The sequence below is a fragment of the Lissotriton helveticus genome, chromosome 10, assembly GCF_964261635.1.
Source record: "Lissotriton helveticus chromosome 10, aLisHel1.1, whole genome shotgun sequence".
Taxonomy (NCBI): Eukaryota; Metazoa; Chordata; class Amphibia; order Caudata; family Salamandridae; genus Lissotriton; species Lissotriton helveticus.
In genome coordinates this window covers 62,408,746-62,428,038 of record NC_136071.1, presented here as the reverse complement: position 1 = coordinate 62,428,038, position 19,293 = coordinate 62,408,746, and the positions used below count along the sequence as shown (strand labels likewise).

Sequence of the window (19,293 nt, the reverse complement as noted above, 5' to 3'; positions counted from 1 at the left end):
TCCTGTGAAGATTTCTCAGCTTTCTTTAGCAAAAAAACTGACAATATAAGGAGGGACCTCCTCAATGACGCAAGCCTTTACTCAATACCCAACTGCATAACTCCCAATAAACTAAAAAACAATGCGACTTGGTCATCCTTTGACACCTACTCTGAAGAAGAAATTGACAGAATACTCAGCACCCTAAAACCATCCAATCACCTCACTGACGCTCTTCCTGCTAACGCCGTAAAAGACTTCATCCCTTTGCTACTCCCACTCTGGACTAAAATTATCAATAGCTCACTACAACAAGGAACCATCCCGGACTACCTCAAAGTTGGACAAGTTACACCTTTACTGAAGAAACCAACAGCCGACCCCACTGATCTAAACAACTACCGTCCGATTACCAACATTCCCACTCTCGCCAAACTCCTAGAAAAATGCGTCCAACTACAAATGACAAAGCACATAGAACAGTTTGATCTCCTCAACCCACACCAATCAGGCTTCCGAGCTGGGCACAGCACTGAAACCGCTATGACTCACATAATTGACGACGCCATCCAAATCTTAGATCAAAATAATACCTGCCTCCTCATCCTTCCTGATCTCTCTTCAGCATTCGACACAGTGAAACATGAGAACTTACTCGATCTCCTAAAGACAAGAATGGGCTTCTCTGGGACTGTGCTTCGTTGGTTCACTTCCTTCCTACACAACAGGACTCAAAAATTCAAGAGCAAAAACCTGATGTCTTCCCCAGTACCGGTATTGTTAGGTGTCCCTCAAGGATCCTGCCTATCCCCTACTTTGTTCAACCTAGTTATGGAGCCTCTCACCACCCTGCTACAAGCATCCAATGTACACTTTCACATGTACGCCGATGACACTCAAATATATCTCAAGTTACATTCCCCCAAAGACATCCTGAGTCTGAACTCAACGATCAGAAGCACCCAATCCTGGCTGGCCGATAACCACCTCAAACTCAATGCTATGAAGACTGAGTTCCTCCTAATCTCACCTCCCTCGAAAATATCCTCCACACAAACATGGCTTAAGCACCTAACAGCACTCAATGTCCAACCGACCATCGTGGACTCAGCAATATCCTTAGGCATAACACTTGACACCAACCTCAACATGCAGCAGCATATCAGCAAGGCTACTAAGGGGGCGAACTTCCAAATAAATACCTTGAGGAAACTGAAACCCTTCCTTCCAGCAAAAGACTTCCAAACAGCAGTACAAGCTCTAGTCATCCCTCGCATAGACTATGGCAGCGTGGCCCTCTGCGGCCTCCCCCTTGAGGAAAATTGAATTTTGCCCTGTTATGTGTCCCTACGTGTTCCCCATCATATAGTATATGTGCATGATTTCTATGCATTTCCCTTCCATGGCCGAAAATAAAGACGCATTTACAGTTGCGTCCAACATTAGTATGTCAGTTATCCAGTCCTCCGTGAAAGCAACGTGAATTAGGCTTTTAGGCCTATGTTGCCAACGTCTTCACATGGTGCACGTTAAATCATCGAGATGCACCCGTTCCTCAGGCTCCACAGGGCCCGGACACGAGATCCAGGCCTCAAGCCTCCTGAAACCACTCCGAGAGAAGCAGCCCCGCCTGCATCCCTGACCCTTCCCTTACTTCCTGCCAAGCAACGCGGTGCCCGGCTAAGCCTGGCCTGCCTGCCAAGAATATGTTATGCCTACAGTTATCTGTTCAAGCTCCCCGGAATCACATTCCTAGCTAACGAACAGCATAAACATATCCATCTACAGTCCAGTCTTTCTGTCTCCATGCAAGTGATTTACTGAATTAATATCCATAGAAGAATCATAGCCCATGCAATACATAAAGAAATATATGCATACACTAGCCTTTAGTGACAAGTAGCTTTTGCCCTGATGACTCTTAGAATCAAGCAACATGTTCTCCAAACACAAGATATCAGATACGCTATAGGTACAGGTCGTTCTGACATCCCAGACTCCAGTCTCCTATACTAGTGCTAGAAGTCAGCGCCCCCCAGCCCTCCCCAGTTACACGTCATGACTCGTTTTGCGCGCACCAGTAGGTTAAAGGTTCCAGCTGCCCATGAAACCCCCTCCATATGTCTACCCACCTATGACACTTCTGTGACGTCTACATCACACACCTCCGTGCACGCCCTGTGCACGCCTTCTTTTACGCCCATATGTTCTTATCTTCCTCTTTTCCACTTGTTACGCCTACTGTATTCAATGCAACTGTATGGTTTTACTATATATATTGTATGAAATGTTGAATGTCCCTTCCTGAACCTTAGTAGGTGATGGAACCCGATGTCCATTGGCTCGAGCCACTTAATTAAAGCCCGTATGACTCAGATTCCACGGATTCTGCCTCTCATTTATTGAGCTATCCTTTTCATTTAATGCATAGAAAAATAGTACCGGTAATTTATTTATTTACCACACCCTAACGACAACTGCACCCCTCAGAGCGTCACTAAATGCGGCAGCGAGACTCATCACTGGATCAAAAAAACACTCGCATATCTCCCCTGACTTCAAATCCTTGAACTGGCTGCCCCTTGAAGCCAGAATACAGCTGAAAATCGCCTGCATGACGCACAAGGCTATTCACCTGAAATCACCCAGCTACCTCACTCATAAGTTGACAATTTCCGGCGGGTCCAGAACTACCAGGAGCACAAACAATCTTCCGCTGAAACCGCGAAGATTCCGGAAGGAAAAAACTTACAAGCTCTCCTTCTCTGGAATGGCGCCCAGGATCTGGAACGCACTTCCTCCTGAAACGAGGCTCATCTCCTCCTCCCTTCTTTTTAAGAAAGAAGTCAAAAGTATCCTTATGGCTAAATACACTTGAACAATACGTTTGACCTACATTGCGAACAGTATTCCAGTATTTTATTATGATATAGCCTATATATTCCTCTGCACGTGTGTTTTGACTTATAGTAGTCTAAAGTGCTTAGATCCTTTGCTCCCTCATATCAGTCTTTTTTTTCTTTTTTTTTTCTTTCTCTCTATCTTTGTATATTTACAGCGTTTTTGTTGTCATACGCTCCAACTATGCCCTGCTACCTCATACCTGTGTGTCAGGGGGTCCCTACCTGCCACGGGTCCGACGCTGACCACTGTCCCTCTTCATTTCCGCCTCGGCGAGTGCAGGACTGCCACGCCCCCTCTACGGATGCCTGGTTGCGCACAGAGCCGAGCGCTGCGTCAGTGACGTCATTCCAGGATGGCCAATCAGCGATTCCCTCGGCGTTGATAGCGCGACCGGTGCAACAGATCTGCGCGACTACGGAAGCCCAGGAGAAAGCTGCTGTGGAGTTCGCCATTGCGGAGGAGGACGCTGGAGGAGGAGTGCCCGAGACGGAAGCTGCGGCCATCATCAAGCCGGGAGGCCAACGGAACCACGCTCCGCCCTGCCACGCTTCACCTGGAGAAGTGTGGCTCCACAAGGTACGGGCGCGTCTACGGGGAGTGTTCAGCAAGGAGGGCGGGAAAGGGTAGAGGGTAGCGGGGTGGTTTCATGCAGGCAATGCTCTGCGCAGCGTCACCTCCTACACGCGTTTCAGAGCACGGTTGTGGCCCCTGGTGATCCCCCCACTTCCCTCCCCTCTCACCGGTCTTGCTCCCGACCACGCCAGTAACCAGGCGTATTCTTTTCTTTGTTTTCCCTTTTGAGTGTCTCGGAACCGGAAGTCCTGGGCAGTACCGAAGACGACGGAACAGCCGAGAGGCGGGAGACTAGAGACATTCTACTGTTCTGTTCGCTTCTTGTTTGTGTTGCTTAATAAATACCCTGAAGGGACTTAAAGAAACCCCTACGTTTGGCCATTACATCCTTCCAAGTCCTTAGCAGCCTAGGGAAACCGTCACAAGTGGTGCCGTGACTCGGATGATTGGTCGGACCAACCTCTGATACAAGAGGGAGGGTTTAATACAACAAATGAAAGAAGGACAAGACAAACTCGAATGGGCTATAGGGCAAACCTCCACCCAGGCGGAAGCAGACCGCACCGCCTTCGCCGCAGCCATACAAACACAGGCGGACAGTCTGTTGAAGCTAGCTGAGGGCCAGAATCAACTGCTGACTGTCTTGGGACAAGGGAGGGCTAATGCCCCACCTGGGACCGTAGTCCCTTTACAGAAATTCACTCCAGGCGACGACCCTCTGGCTTTCTTTCTGAACTTCGAGAGGGCTGCCAGAGCCAGTGCATGGCCAGGAGACCGCTGGCCTTTCTACCTAGCCCCTCTCTTAACTGGCGAAGCGCAGTCCGCCTATCAAATGATCAACAAAGATGGCACTGCTCTGTATGCGGTGGTGAAGCAATACATCCTGGATCGTTTAGGTGTAGATGAAGAGACACACCGGCTCAAGTTTAGACAGGAACGAGGAACACCCGGGGATCTTCCTAAGACTTTGTTTTATAAAATAAAAGCGTCTGCTGACCTGTGGTTGAAGCCTCAGGAGGGGAACATAGACGAAGTAATGAATAAAATCTACTTAGAACAATTTCTTGAGGCACTGCCCTATGGGACACAACGTTGGTTGAAGCAACACGCAGGACTCACTCTAGAACATGCCATTGAAATGGCCACGTCGTATGCCCGTGCCCAAGGGCGTCCCCCTACCAAGGAACCAGAGAAACCTCTCAAACCTTTGCCAATAAAATTCGAAAAGAAATATACAAAACCCCAGTTTGAACCACCACGGCCCCGTTTTCCCAAACCTGACCTACAACCAAACCCTGGTCCCCAATGCTATGACTGTGGTGAATGGGGACATATCGCGAGGTTCTGCAGAAAAAAACCAAAGGAAAAGGATGACGAACCTATGGACGTCAGTTATGCTCCTTATTCACTGTTGTTCGCACAAGAGACAGGACCAGTCTTCTATGTGAGTGTAACTTTATATGGGAAAGTGGTTCGGGCATTTCTGGATTCTGGGTGTAGGCACTCTGTAGTCCGACAGGAACTTGTCCCCTCCTCCTGCCTTATGCCAGGGAAGTCGGTACACATACGATGCGTTCATGGGGATGTTAGAGAGTATCCGCTAGCCACCATCAGCCTGTGTTCTGCTGCCGGCACAAAAACAGAAGTAGTGGTAGGGGTCATGGCTTCCCTCCCTGAACCCGTGATCATAGGCACTGATAACCCCGGTTTTACTGCCCTTCTGTCCGATGCCTTACAGGCCCTACCCCGCAGTGCGCTACTTGTTCCCGAACCCTGGGCTAGGGATACACACTTCAGAACAGCACAATTGAACGACGCCACTCTAACGAACGCTTGGCAAGTGGCCCGTTCCACTCAGGATGCACAACAGAGAACGTATCCCACCTTCATTGAGAAAAATGGGTTGTTGTATAGAATAGCTAAACCAGATGAGACACCCCAGCTGTTAGTCCCTCTTGCCTTCCGGGACCAGATTCTCTTTTTTGCACACGCTCATCTACTAGCGGGGCACTCAGGCGCCGAAAAAACAGGTCAGGCCATTTTAAGGCATTTCTTTTGGCCCGGAGTACATGCCCAAATACAACGCTACTGTCAGGAGTGTCAGATATGTCAGAGGAAGAACCCCTATGTTCCTCCCCCAGTTCCTCTGAATCCTTTGCCTATCATAGGGAAACCATTCGATAGGATCGGAATGGACCTCATAGGTCCCCTGCCCAAGTCGGCAAAAGGACACCTGTATGCCTTGGTACTAGTGGACTATGCCACTCGGTATCCCGAAGCCTTTCCGCTCCGGGCAGCCACTTCTACGGCCATCGCTCAAAAACTGGTTGAGGTATTTTCTAGAATGGGATTCCCTCGCGAAATAATCACGGACCAGGGAACACCATTTGTGTCAGGCTTAATGGCCCAAGTCTGTAAACAGTTAAGAGTCACCCACATTAAAACCTCTGTTTACCATCCTCAGACAGATGGCTTAGTCGAGAGGTATAACGGCAGTCTAAAGCTTACACTGAAGAAGCTTCTGTCAGGGGATGGTAAAAACTGGGATCAATTGTTGCCCCTTGCTCTTTTTGTTCTCCGAAGCCAAAAGCAAGCCAGTCTTGGCACCTCTCCTTTTGAGCTGCTGTTTGGCCGTACTCCAAGAACCCTCCTCGAGATCACAAAAGATAGCTGGGAAAAAGAGGGAGCCCATGAGGCAGAAGCCTTACTGGATTATACGCGACAGCTCCAGACCAGGCTTCACAAACTGCGAACGCTGGCTCATGAGCATCTCGCCATAGCGCAGAGGAAACAAAAGACGTTCTACGACAAAGGGAAAAAATGGAGGGAGTTAGATGTGGGAGATTGGGCCCTGGTCTTATTGCCTTCCTCTACACACAAAATGAGAAAAGAATGGCAAGGCCCTTTTGAGGTGATCCGAAAAATCGGAAAAACCACATATATTTTGCGTCTACAAGGGAATAAGACTCAAATGTATCACATTAACTTATTAAAGAAGTGGTTGGGGAAACCCCCTCATGTCGTACAAACCGTCATGACTGCCCATCATACAGTCCATGACACTCCCATCAACCCAGACCTAACAGAGGCTCAACGTGAGGAAGTGTTGTCTCTTCTTCTCCGATACAATGATGTTTTTTCTGATCAGCCTGGGAGGACAAACATAGCGGTCCATTCCATTCCCACTCCACCAGGGACTGTAGTAAAACAAAAACCCTATCGGATCCCTGAAGCCAGAAGACGGGCTTTTCAGGAGGAGATCAACCAGATGTTACGTTCAGGAGTGATTATACCTTCTCATAGCAACTGGTGTTCTCCGGTGGTTCTGGTTCCCAAACCGGATGGGAGTATCCGGTTTTGCATTGACTTCAGAGCCGTTAACAAGGTTTCAAAACAAGATGCATATCCACTGCCTCGCGTGGACGAATTACTGGAGCGCCTTGGTGAAGCGCAATACATCACTACCATTGACCTCACCAAGGGGTATTGGCAGATTCCGCTAAACCCTGCAGACCAAGAGAAAACAGCCTTCTCCACTCCATCGGGGCATTATCAGTTCACTGTTCTCCCCTTCGGCCTGCATGGGGCCCCGGCCACCTTTCAAAGAGCAATGGACGCTGTTCTGTCTTCCCATCAGCAATACTCTTCCGCTTACTTGGACGATATTGTCGTCTACAGTAAAACCTGGGAAGACCACCAATTGCACCTGGAAAATATCCTCCTTAGTTTACGAAACACCGGCTTTCATATCAATGCCAAGAAAACAAGAGTCGCTTTCAGAAAAGTGAAGTACCTTGGGTACGTTTTAGGGAACGGACTCATTGAACCGCAGACAGAAAAAGTGAAGGCCATTCGTGAGGTACCCTATCCCAAAACCAAAAGAGAGTTGAGGGCATTCTTGGGCCTGGTGGGATACTATAGGAGGTTTATTCCCCAATTTGCAGATCTGGCAGGACCTCTTACGGACTTGTTGAAAAAGTCCCAGTCCTCTCCTAGACTACTAGCTCCTACATCCAAAGAAGCCAAGGCATTCCAGACACTACAGACCGTCCTTACCACCTCCCCCGTTTTGGTTTCGCCGAACTATGAGAAACCCTTCATTCTCCAGACAGATGCCTCTGGGGTGGGTATTGGGGCGGTCCTTTCCCAGGTGGATTCTGAGGGGTTGGAAAGACCGGTGCTGTTTATCAGCCGCAAGTTGTTCCCCAGGGAGCAGGCTTATTCCACCATTGAAAAAGAATGTCTGGCTGTCCGTTGGAGTGTGGAAAAACTCCGGTATTATTTGGAAGGACGTCCCTTTGTCCTGTACACGGATCATGCTCCTCTGACTTGGTTGCAACGGAACCGTGGACATAACGACCGTATCTTGCGGTGGTTTCTGGCTTTGCAACCCTTTCAAATCGAGGTCCGCCATCGCAAGGGTCTCGACCAGGGGAATGCTGACTTTTTGTCCCGGTTTCCTCTTTCCCCCGATCGGGGAAATCCTGGGGGAGGGATGTGTCAGGGGGTCCCTACCTGCCACGGGTCCGACGCTGACCACTGTCCCTCTTCATTTCCGCCTCGGCGAGTGCAGGACTGCCACGCCCCCTCTACGGATGCCTGGTTGCGCACGGAGCCGAGCGCTGCGTCAGTGACGTCATTCCAGGATGGCCAATCAGCGATTCCCTCGGCGTTGATAGCGCGACCGGTGCAACAGATCTGCGCGACTACGGAAGCCCAGGAGAAAGCTGCTGTGGAGTTCGCCATTGCGGAGGAGGACGCTGGAGGAGGAGTGCCCGAGACGGAAGCTGCGGCCATCATCAAGCCGGGAGGCCAACGGAACCACGCTCCGCCCTGCCACGCTTCACCTGGAGAAGTGTGGCTCCACAAGGTACGGGCGCGTCTACGGGGAGTGTTCAGCAAGGAGGGCGGGAACGGGTAGAGGGTAGCGGGGTGGTTTCATGCAGGCAATGCTCTGCGCAGCGTCACCTCCTACACGCGTTTCAGAGCACGGTTGTGGCCCCTGGTGATCCCCCCACTTCCCTCCCCTCTCACCGGTCTTGCTCCCGACCACGCCACTAACCAGGCGTATTCTTTTCTTTGTTTTCCCTTTTGAGTGTCTCGGAACCGGAAGTCCTGGGCAGTACCGAAGACGACGGAACAGCCGAGAGGCGGGAGACTAGAGACATTCTACTGTTCTGTTCGCTTCTTGTTTGTGTTGCTTAATAAATACCCTGAAGGGACTTAAAGAAACCCCTACGTTTGGCCATTACATCCTTCCAAGTCCTTAGCAGCCTAGGGAAACCGTCACACTGTACCATACGTAATATTTTTGCTAGGTACATGAACTTGATGATCTTCCACCTGCCTGTGTAAAGCGCTCTGTTATCTGCAAAGATCTTGTTTGCGCTATATAAAACTTTCAAAATAAAAAATAAATAAATAAATAAAAAATAAAAAATAAAATAAAAATGGAGACTTTCTGTCCTGGAGGTCCCTTCAGCTGATCTGTATAATCTCTCTCTTCAATATCTATATAGATTTGTTAAATCTGCTTCCCTTAAAAGAATAACTATTATGTTATAAATAGGCTTTATTACACCCCTAAAAAAATCGCAAAATTTGTCAACCCACCTCCTGCATGCTCCAGATGTGCCATGCCAGAGGCCTATGATATCCATGTCTTTTATGAGTGCCCTATGATTGGCTCCTTTTGGGCCACCATTGAGAGGACACTGGAGAGTGTTTTTAAGACAAAACTTAGTTTCACCATTGCAAGGTTTTTTTTTGGTTTGGACACTGATCTCACAAATGGGTTAAGGGAGACACAGGTGGCTTTATTTTTTACTCTTATTCTAATTGCACGTAGGGAAATATGTAAAGTCTGGAAGGATGTTACCCCTCCCCCACACGAAAAATGGCTTCAATCTGTACTAAGAATAGCACGTTTAGAAACTAGTACACCACACAATCGGAATAGCACAGTATGGCAACCTCTGATGGAATGGGCCAAGGAAATGAGGCTGATAAGAAACCCTGAAATTGTCCAATGATTACACCTGGCCCCGGAATGAAGAGGTAGCCAGGTCGGCTCTGGGTACAGCAAGAACTTCAACCCGGGGCGCCCAGGATGGACAGTGGCTTGCGAGTGTTCATTTGTACGTGCCAAGGTGAGATGAGGACAAAAAAAAAAAATCATGGCGTACCTTGTTGGTGTATCTGACCATTTCTCCACCACGGTCAGCCTGAAATTGTTCCTAGGTCCTGTTCTACAGCAACCATTGGTTATCATCACCACTTTGTGCTTCTTACACTGTTTCTGCTTAAAACATTAGAAATTCAAATCCCTGGTTCCCTTTATTGGATATTTATTGTTTTGCCATTTTGATGGCATTTTGTTTATTAAATTGCATTTGATTTCTCTAACTTGGTTTGGGATTTTAATTGTTTTGCATGTTTTGGTACTGTTTAAATACTTTACACATTACCCTATGCTAAGCCTGCGTCCTTGGTGCCATAGCTACCAGAGACTTGAGCTCAGGTTAATTTTGTGACTTGAAGGATTCACCCTGACGAGGGCAGTGATTGTTCCTTAAAGTGGGTAGTCACCCATCCACCCCCCAAAAAAAATCATTACATAGGGTTCAGGGCTGAATCTGTTAACTGCAAGTGGTTAAGTAACATATTTCTGTTTTTAAGCACCACGTATTTCTATCCGAGGAGCTTTCTGGCTTCACATTTTTGGCTCTGTGAATGTACAGAATACAAGAATAGCAATCGCGCATTTCTATTCAGAAAGGTGTTGTAACCAGACAATGTAATCTTTTGTTTTAACTGAAGGTTTTACTCTGTTTAAGAATACAGACCTTCTTGCAGATGTCCCCTCACTTTTTGCCCCCATTTGGACTACTCGATGCACACAATATTAGGTTTTTCATGTATTATTTTGCACTGATTTAATTTTGCTTCTAAAATCTGTACCTCCGGTTAGATGTATGCTATTCCTTTTGTTTTGGTGTCTAAATTTACCTCACAATACACTCTATTTTCATAAATTGGTGTCGGATTTCTATCCAGACGTGCCAATTACTTATTTTCCATGTTGGTACTCTGAAATGCTTAACGCAACTTCTAGTAAAGTCTGACTGCTCTTTGCCACACTACCAGGACTGAGCAAAGGATTTATTAGTGTGAACATCTTTATAGTAATATGATATTATTACATGGTGAGGAGTAACCTCCTCACCACAAAATATTCCACTTTCCTACACTGAGGTTTTATGATTTTTTTCAGACTGAGGTTTTAGCAGCATAAATCAGTCTCCAAGCTTTTCCTTTGTTTTTAAAGAACTAGTGTTCTTGAAATTCTAGTATGTCAGTATGGGAAATGCTTACATTTAAAAGATAGTGGAAAGTGTCACTGTACCTGGGCGATAGGTAATGATTCAAGCATTTAGTGAAGTATGTTCAGGACAACATATCATACCTTTCATCTGTATTTGAGTTTAGTTGTGTGATAAACGAAAAGATTATTGATAAGGTACCTAAGTTCACATATTTGGGGAATGTTTTTAACAACAAATTGAATTGGGACCACTTGATTGAAGCCAGGGATCAACACACCAGTAGAATCATTGAGGGTCTGTTCCGCTTTGCGTGCAAGCTGGGACATAAGTCGGTGGCAGAAATGCTAACTCTATATAATTCAAAATGTCTGTCAGTAGCAACCTATGGGGCAGAAGTATGGGGCAATCAAAAAAGCAGCCAGATATAAATTCTGGAAAATAAATTCTTAAAAAGATTGCTGATGGTACCCATTAGTTCTCCCACAAAATTCTGTAACTCTGAAGTGGGATTGGACTATGTTAAAGATAGAGTAAACATTGCCTCGCTGATTCTATGGGGGAAAGTGTGTACTTTGGAGGAGTTATCATTCACCAGGGCGATTATTAGAGATTGTATGAGACTGGAAAAGGCCCTGCCTACTCCCTGGCTCTGTTATGTCAAAGATACTTTTAATAAGATTGGCTTGGGAAACTACTATGTTATACCTGATGGCATACAATCTAACATGAAATTAACTATAAAAAATGCATATTATAATGAATTAAGAATGTCCTATCAGGACGATGAGATACTAATTTACGGGCCATCTTGCTATCAGCAATTTTATTTGTCTTTTACTATTCATACACAGTCACGTTTCCTCGTGACCAGGTTTCGTCTTTGCACGTTGCACTTTCTTGTGGCTTTTACTAAACTGGCAAGTTGGTGTGAGAGACTGACTTCCTGTCCCTGCAATAATTTACCCTACAAAGCACAATGCACTTTATGTTGTTTTGTATGCTGTATAAAGACATAAGGGCAGGCTTAATTAAGCCTATCTTGAAGGAAATTTGTCCTTGTTCTTATCAGGAAAGTTTTAATTATTTATGATCTTGGTCTACTGCTGCTACTTGCAGCGCTGTGCTCAACTTCATTAGAACTGCTTTAATATTTAGGAAACAATATGAATTGTGATAGGGCAACTGGGCCTCGAGTGATTTTAGGTTTTAAATTTGTTCTGTAAACCTGTGATAGACTGAGAAAATGTTGAATACTATAAAATCTATCTTAACATTTTAAACTGTGAATTAATATATGTACTCATCCGAATTGCTGTATAGAAGGTTTTAAGTCTTGTTTAACTATGTATGAATGACATACTTTTATGATTCATATGAATCGAATAAAGTTATTTGAACATGAACTTGAGTTTAGTTTAAGAGCGTTGGTAGGCTAGCGACTGCAAGATGTGTTTCACAAGTATATTCATTATATTCTTGTCAATGGTTTGAAGTGTATTACAACTGAGAGGAGCAAGTTGTGATATGGTGCTTATAGCTTGCTGTGTTCCTGTCACTGGTCTAATTTGGAGGCTTTTTGCTGTTCTCTTGATAAACATGTTCATGACTGGTATGTCTGCTGCTATGTGTTGTGAGAGTGTGAGAGGATGACGTCTGGTGAACATTGCATGTACGATTCACAAGATGCCTGTTTGCAATTGGATGTTTGAGGATTGAAAGAAATCCATTGCTAAATTGAAAAGATACACATTTGTAATGGGATGTGTAAGGTGTTAAAGAAACATGCTGCTAATTCACTAGATGCCATATTGAAAGACACCCATTACTTATTCCTCCCGTCAGGACACCTGTTGCATACTGGGATGAGTGAGAAGTGAAAGACACCCAGGTGCAGATATAGCAACCTTTCATGCAATGCAATGCAGCATGGCAAGTTGCTGTGTTGCGTTGTGTGAAAAGGAGAGAGCAGAAATGTGCCATATCAACTAAGATATGACACACTTCAGCTCTCTCATAGTGTTGTTGCACTTTAGGCAGCTCACACCAATGTAGACACTCGTGTGCCTTGGTGCAAAGTTGTTTACATTATGCGCTGAAATGTTATGGTGCAGAAAGAGATATCTTCCTAAACGACAACAACCCTTAGAGGCATGTTCCTCTTTGATGTGTGCTGCAGAATGTAGAGCCCATGGTAAGAGGAATTAATTAGGAAAAATAAACATATTTCTCTTTGTTACACCTCCGATGGGTAAGCACACCATTTGTCGCGAACCCAGTTTCACTGACTTTAGTAAATCCGGGTTGGCATCAAAATCAATGGGTGGATGGACAGGATCCCCCATGCACCACAAATAGAATGCGTCCCGACACAAAGTAGTGCATGGCAGTACTGTGTATTGCCTTGTGTTCCTTTTTTGTTTTACAAAGTCACACAAATCGAGCTTTGTGTGCCTTAGTTAATCTAGAAATAAATTATGCCCAGGCTGCATCTAAAAAATGATGCAAATGTTAATACATCTGGACTCTATTGATTTATTAACAAGATGACCTCTTCTATTCTGAGTGAGATCCGAAAGAGACCCATATCCATGTTTCCTCTGGCTGGTTGGCTGTGAGTCTGAGGAGCAATTGGTGGTGTTTTAAGGTGTACTTTGCTTAATAAAGGTTTAGTCATGTTGAAATAATTCTCTGCGAATCTGTAGTATGCTTCTATGTGCTCTGCTTTAGTCCCAAAGTCACATCAATATGTTTGCCCAATCTTACCTTGTTTAGGCTCTTGTCACCTGTTTGTTGTTTTTTCCAAAGGAATGCAATGATTTATGTTTTGCTTTCCCTGTGTTGTATGTGTCCAGACTCCACTAAGAGTGAGATGCTCGATGGAATATTCCTAGGTCACATGCAGCCACATGCATCATTGTTGGTATTTGCGATTCCTAAATTGCGAAAATTAAGGAATCGCAATTTAGAAATCGCAAATACCTATGCATTAAAAATTCGCATTTTGTTTTGCGATTCCTTATTTTTCCTTATTTGCGATTCCCAATTTTGCAAATCGCAAATAAGGAATCCCTTTACATTGATTCCTATGGGCCTACAGGCCCATAGGAATCAATTGGAAGGCATTCTCATTTTGCGATTCGCAATTAAGGAATCGCAAAATGAGAATGCATTTTCAAGGGTGCAGGGGGGTCCAAAGGACCTCCCCTTGCACCCCTGAAATTAAACTTTAAGTACATTTTTCACACACACATGCCCAAAGGGCATGTGTGTGTTTAAAATGAAACTTTCAAAAATGCACTTTTGTGCATTTTTGAAAGTTTTCGCAAATTACCATGAAGGTTAACTTCATGGTAATTTACCACTTCCTATTTGCGTTTTCGCAATAAAAAAAAATCATGTATTGCATTTAAGAAATCGCAAAATTGCGATTTCTTAAATGCAATTGCAATTTAAGAAATCGCAAATAAACTGCGATTTCTTAAATTGCGAAAATAGCAAAATGCTTCATGCATCCCAAAAAAGGGATTTGCATTCACAAACGGCCGAATTTTGCGATTCACACCGTTTGCGAATGCAAAAACCCTTGATGCATGTGGGCCTTAGCGTGTGTATATACTAGTTACACCAGTTAATACCAGAGGCTGAGCAGGATAGTACACACTTATGTTGGGTTTCATATAGCTACATACTAGTAACTGAGCCTGATGTTTTCTGAACCTAAAGCTACCTGTTTGTACTGTGGAATCCAGTCGAGTAACTGCAAATAGGGTACTTTGCAACACTACACAACTCTCTCATCCCATCACAATTTTATTTGCAAAACAGGTTTCACAAGTATTTTTGGTTCACCCGTATAGAAGAATGGTAGCTGCAATAAAACAAAATATTTCTGAATGACAAGCAAATCAGATCACTGTAATCAAAGTTGAAATCTGGAATTGGAAATGGTATAAAATGCTCTCTTGTTCCATCCAATTCTTTACCCTTGGATTCTCCATAGCTCTGGGATATTAACCTATCCTCCGATCTTGCATTATTTGTTATGATTTCGTGCAGGTTATTCAGCATCTGTTCAGATTATGTCTAACATCATCTCTAAATATGGCTTTGTGCTTCTTTTGATTATTTTGTACCTGGGGAAACCAGCTAACTCCAAGTATTCTGGCCATAGGAAGCGCTTCTGCCGATGGGCCATCTCCGATGAAACCAGCCAGCTTTGGGTAGGAAAGACAACTATAGTTGGGGATTGTCTCCTTCACATTAGAAAGCTGCTGCAAGGTCCCATCAATAGCCCCCACTTCAGAGTAACAAGAATCATGAATCTGAAATCCCAAGGTGGTGTTAGGCAGAAGTGTAGGACTGCGATTGATTTCACTGATGGCAAACTTCATGGCAAGGATGCTTTGGTAAAATATTGTATTGATCCTGGACATAGAAATAAATTGTTCAAGAAAACATTAGTGAATTCAACAGTGATTCATAGTCATAGACACATATTTTACTTTCACAATGTCATGGGGGTCATATTATTAGCAAACCACCCATTCTACCTTGAGCAGTGGATGAACAAACAATGTTAAAGAACATGCAGAAAGTACGGCAATATCTTTCATTGGGCCTGCCCAACCTCACTAAGGAACTTAAAGTGGTTGACTTTCAAGCCCCAAAAAAATGTCCTGTCAGCAAAGCATGGGATTTACAGATATCATACTTCATTGATCACTTTATAGCTTCAATTAGCATAATCAGCAAGACAAAGTCTGTGAAATTAGTGACTACTAGTGTCTTTTGGAACACAGCAAGATTTACCCTCTCCCCATTATCTTGAACTTCAATTTTCAATCTCCATGATTACTCATTTTAAACACAGAACCTAAAATCCAAGAATACACTAAGGACTGTCTAATGTATCTGAAAAATATGTGACTTGTTATTCTCCATAAAAAGGGTAGTTTTTTTCTTCTGTCAAACAGAACTGAACCTTAAAATAATTCACTTTGCTAACACTAACCATGTTTGGATACAAGAATGGCTATCAAAAATTAAGCTAATATCCGATCTTCCAAAAACAAAAGTTAAACCACAGTTCTCAACACAATCTGAGACAATCCAGCACCAGTTCTCACTCTCGTGAGAAATAACACCTTACTTCATCGAAAGAGACCACAACTCCCCATCTAAATACAGTCTCAAAACCCCCCATCTCAATACAGTCTCAATGGAGTCTCAATACATTCCAAACCCTTTTGCAAGCTCCTGTTTGCACAGGTTTCACAATTTAAAGTTGTGCAGACTATTTAGCCCAGTTGTGAAAGGCAGAATGTATCGAACCTGATAAATTCCCAACTCAACAGTATCAGACTTTATCAGGTGTGATATGTGCCATATACTCCCTGCTGGAGTGCCCATGCCGTGTAGTCAGATGTACGTTGTTACAACGCATGTTGTAACAACGCATGCCTTTACCACGCAAGTCTTACAACGCAAGTCGCTACAATGACTTGCGTTGGAGGGCGTGGATTTAGGAATCTTATAATTTTATATTCCAACACCAGTCCCCGTAACAGTAGGGAAGGTGTTGGAATATAAAATTGCAAGATTCCTTATCCCACAGCACCATCCAGCGCAAGTCGTAGTAACGACTTGCGTTGTAATAGCTGCGGGGTAAAAGCACTGCGGCGTAAACGATGTTCCCCGTGTAGTCAGGTGCCAGATCTTCCTTTCAGATAAGTGGAGTTCCTTAAATGCCACTCCCTCTGAAACGTCAAGCACTTAACCCAAAGCTGCCCTGCACATCAAAAATTGGCTAAAGAAAGTTTGTATAAATATGACCACATGAATCCCCCCTTACGTATATCAACTTACTTCCCCTTCAGACCTACTTCATTGCCTTCAAGACAGTCTCAGAAAACTCATAAGACTTTCTTAAACAGAATTTGCCATCAATAATTTGAGAAACATAAAAAAAGAAAAGGGTGAAATGCAGGGCTTCTAAAATATGTGGAAGGATCAGATGAAGTAATCATTAAATAGGAAGTGAGCCTTGAGATGGATATAGGGTAGTTACATCCAAAGAGGTATTTTTGCCATTCTTTGGGCCTTATTCACAAGACCCTTGTGCCACCGGTGCGTCACTTTTCCCCATGTTAAAAGTGATGCACCAGCGGCGCAATGGGCTTGTAAATAATGCCCTTTGTTTTGTTCAATGGCACTGAATTTCTGAGACAAGTATGCCACAGGATGTAACTGCCCTGAATAAATATCTATTTGCAAGAATATAGCCCTGATTGCTTCATCTGAGTAGGAGTGCCCAGCCAGCCTAACTTCGCAGTAGCTCCCGCTATGTTCTTCTCCACAGCAGCAAATCCTGTTCAGAGGTTCCTCTCTGGGAAGACATCGGGCCCTCATGAGGCCCTCATCTGCTTTAGTCTGAAGCTTCATTGCACTAGAGCATCTTGACTTTTAAAAAAGTGGCAAAATCCAAACGTAGAAATCTTTATTGCAACATCATCCAGCTGTTCCGCTATGACAAAGCCTCCTCCTCAAACACAAACAGCTACCAAAATTATATGTAGTCGCATCTATGCCCTAACCAAACAATAAAAACTCAATTTACTAGAATATGTAGATACATATTTTGTTTAATTGTTTTGTCAGGCCCTCAAAATTGCCGATTGCCTCACCATTGATTTTCAAATGCCAAGTACAATGTTGAGCAGCGTACATGTATTTGTTATCAAGCATTAAATAATATTACATGTTAAGAATTGTTACCGTAGACCACTCGTCTCAGTCTTACTGAACCAAGAAGACTAAGCCAAAATTTACCCCAAGCTGGATCTCAGTGGCACCTGTCATCTGGTCAGAATCAGGGCTAGTGCTGAGTTGAAGGCCACGTTCTGTACCAGCTTTTCCTTGTACGAGTATTGTATCATTTCTTTTGGGCAATGTAATGCCGCAGCAGCCTTTCAATTATTTTAATTGATGTTTTGCAAGATAATTTACATCAATTTGTCTTCATGCCAATAGATGACATTTACTCTTGGTCAGAAGGAGAACATCTAATACATGTCAATACCATTTTGAACACTTTGCAACAACATGGGCTTTTCTGTAACTACCCAAGTGTGAGTTTCATGCCACTGAGATCAAATTCCTCAGTTTTATCCTTACTCAACAAGGGAAAGTTATGATATAAAGTAAAATTACAAGCAATACAAATGTTGGCCAGCCCCCAAAAATCTAAAGGAAATTCACAAGTATTTGGGGTTTGCAGATATCTATCCCTAGTTCATCCACAACTTCTCTGCAACAGTAACTTTGATTACTAAGCTACTACATACGAATAACACCTTAATCAGGACTTAAGTAGCTGAACAGGTTTTTGCACATTAAAAAAGGCCTTCACGACTGCTCCCATTCTAGCTCATCCAGGCATAGAAAGGCTATTCATTATGGAAGCAGATGAAGCAATCAGCGTTATATTCTCGCAGAGAGATGTTCATTTAGGGCAGTTACATCTGTGACGTACTTGTCTAAGAAATTCAATGCCACTAAACAAAACAACACAATTACATGAAAAAGAGCTTCTGGAAATTTGCACTGTCTTTAACCCCTTCGCTGCTAGACCTTTTCCCCTCCTGTGCTAAGCCTTTTTTTCGCGATTTGGGGTAGTGCGCGCTTAGGCCCCTGTAACTTTTTGACCACATAAGGTATTCACGCCAAATTTGCGTCCTTTTCTTCCAACATCATGTGGATTCTAAAGGTGCCCAGGGTGTGTGGATTCCCTTGGAGGGGTCCCAGAAATTACCCAAAATACAGTGAAATTTTAGTTTTTTTTAGAAAAATGCGAAAAACGGGCTGCAAATGAAAGCCTCTGGGCTTTTCCCTGCAAATGTTATCAAAAAAGGGGTTGTGGGGCTGAAATTTCCATTTTCTCAGCTTTTAGGGAATGACAGTCTTTTGTCAGAGAACCAACATTTTTCACACAGTTTTGGCATTTTTCTGGGACATAGCCTATTTTTGCTATTTTTAGAGCTTTCAACCTCCTTCCAGTTAATGGTAGAAATGAGTTTGAAAGCAATAATGGATACTGGAAAGCTATACGTTTTCCGAAAAGTAGACACAATTCTGAATTCAGAAAGGGGTCATTTGTCTAAATCCATGAAGGTTTCTCTATAGAAACTAACAGGTAAATATTTGAATAATTGAAAATTTGTTGAAAAAAGCAGCCTTTTGTCTCAACGTTTTCACCTATAACTTCTTGTAATTTTGGCAGCTCTTGGAAAGCAATATACCGTTACATCCGTTAGACCTTCCTGGTTGTGGGGATATATAGGACTTGTAGTTTCACCAAGAACCTGACGAACCCAGATCCAAAACCTGAGCAGCAACTTGCAATGGTATATTATTATTTACTGGGTATAGAGCACTTATTCTTGGAAAATGTATACATGGAAAAATCTGTATGAAAGACACCTATGTATTTCTTAATTGGGTACAAATTATAGAG

The 19,293-nt window shown here is 43.8% G+C and overlaps 1 protein-coding gene across 1 annotated transcript in view; it reads right to left on the bottom strand.

Moving 5' to 3' along the window:
- The window catches only part of LOC144783903 (extracellular calcium-sensing receptor-like), a 138,071-nt gene that overhangs the window by 96,166 nt on the left and 22,612 nt on the right, over positions 1–19,293 (bottom strand). Inside the window, exon 2 of the mRNA XM_078662643.1 lies at positions 14,915–15,206. Within this exon, the coding sequence (XP_078518769.1) occupies positions 14,915–15,206 (292 nt within the window). The remainder of the gene's footprint in view (positions 1–14,914; positions 15,207–19,293) is intronic.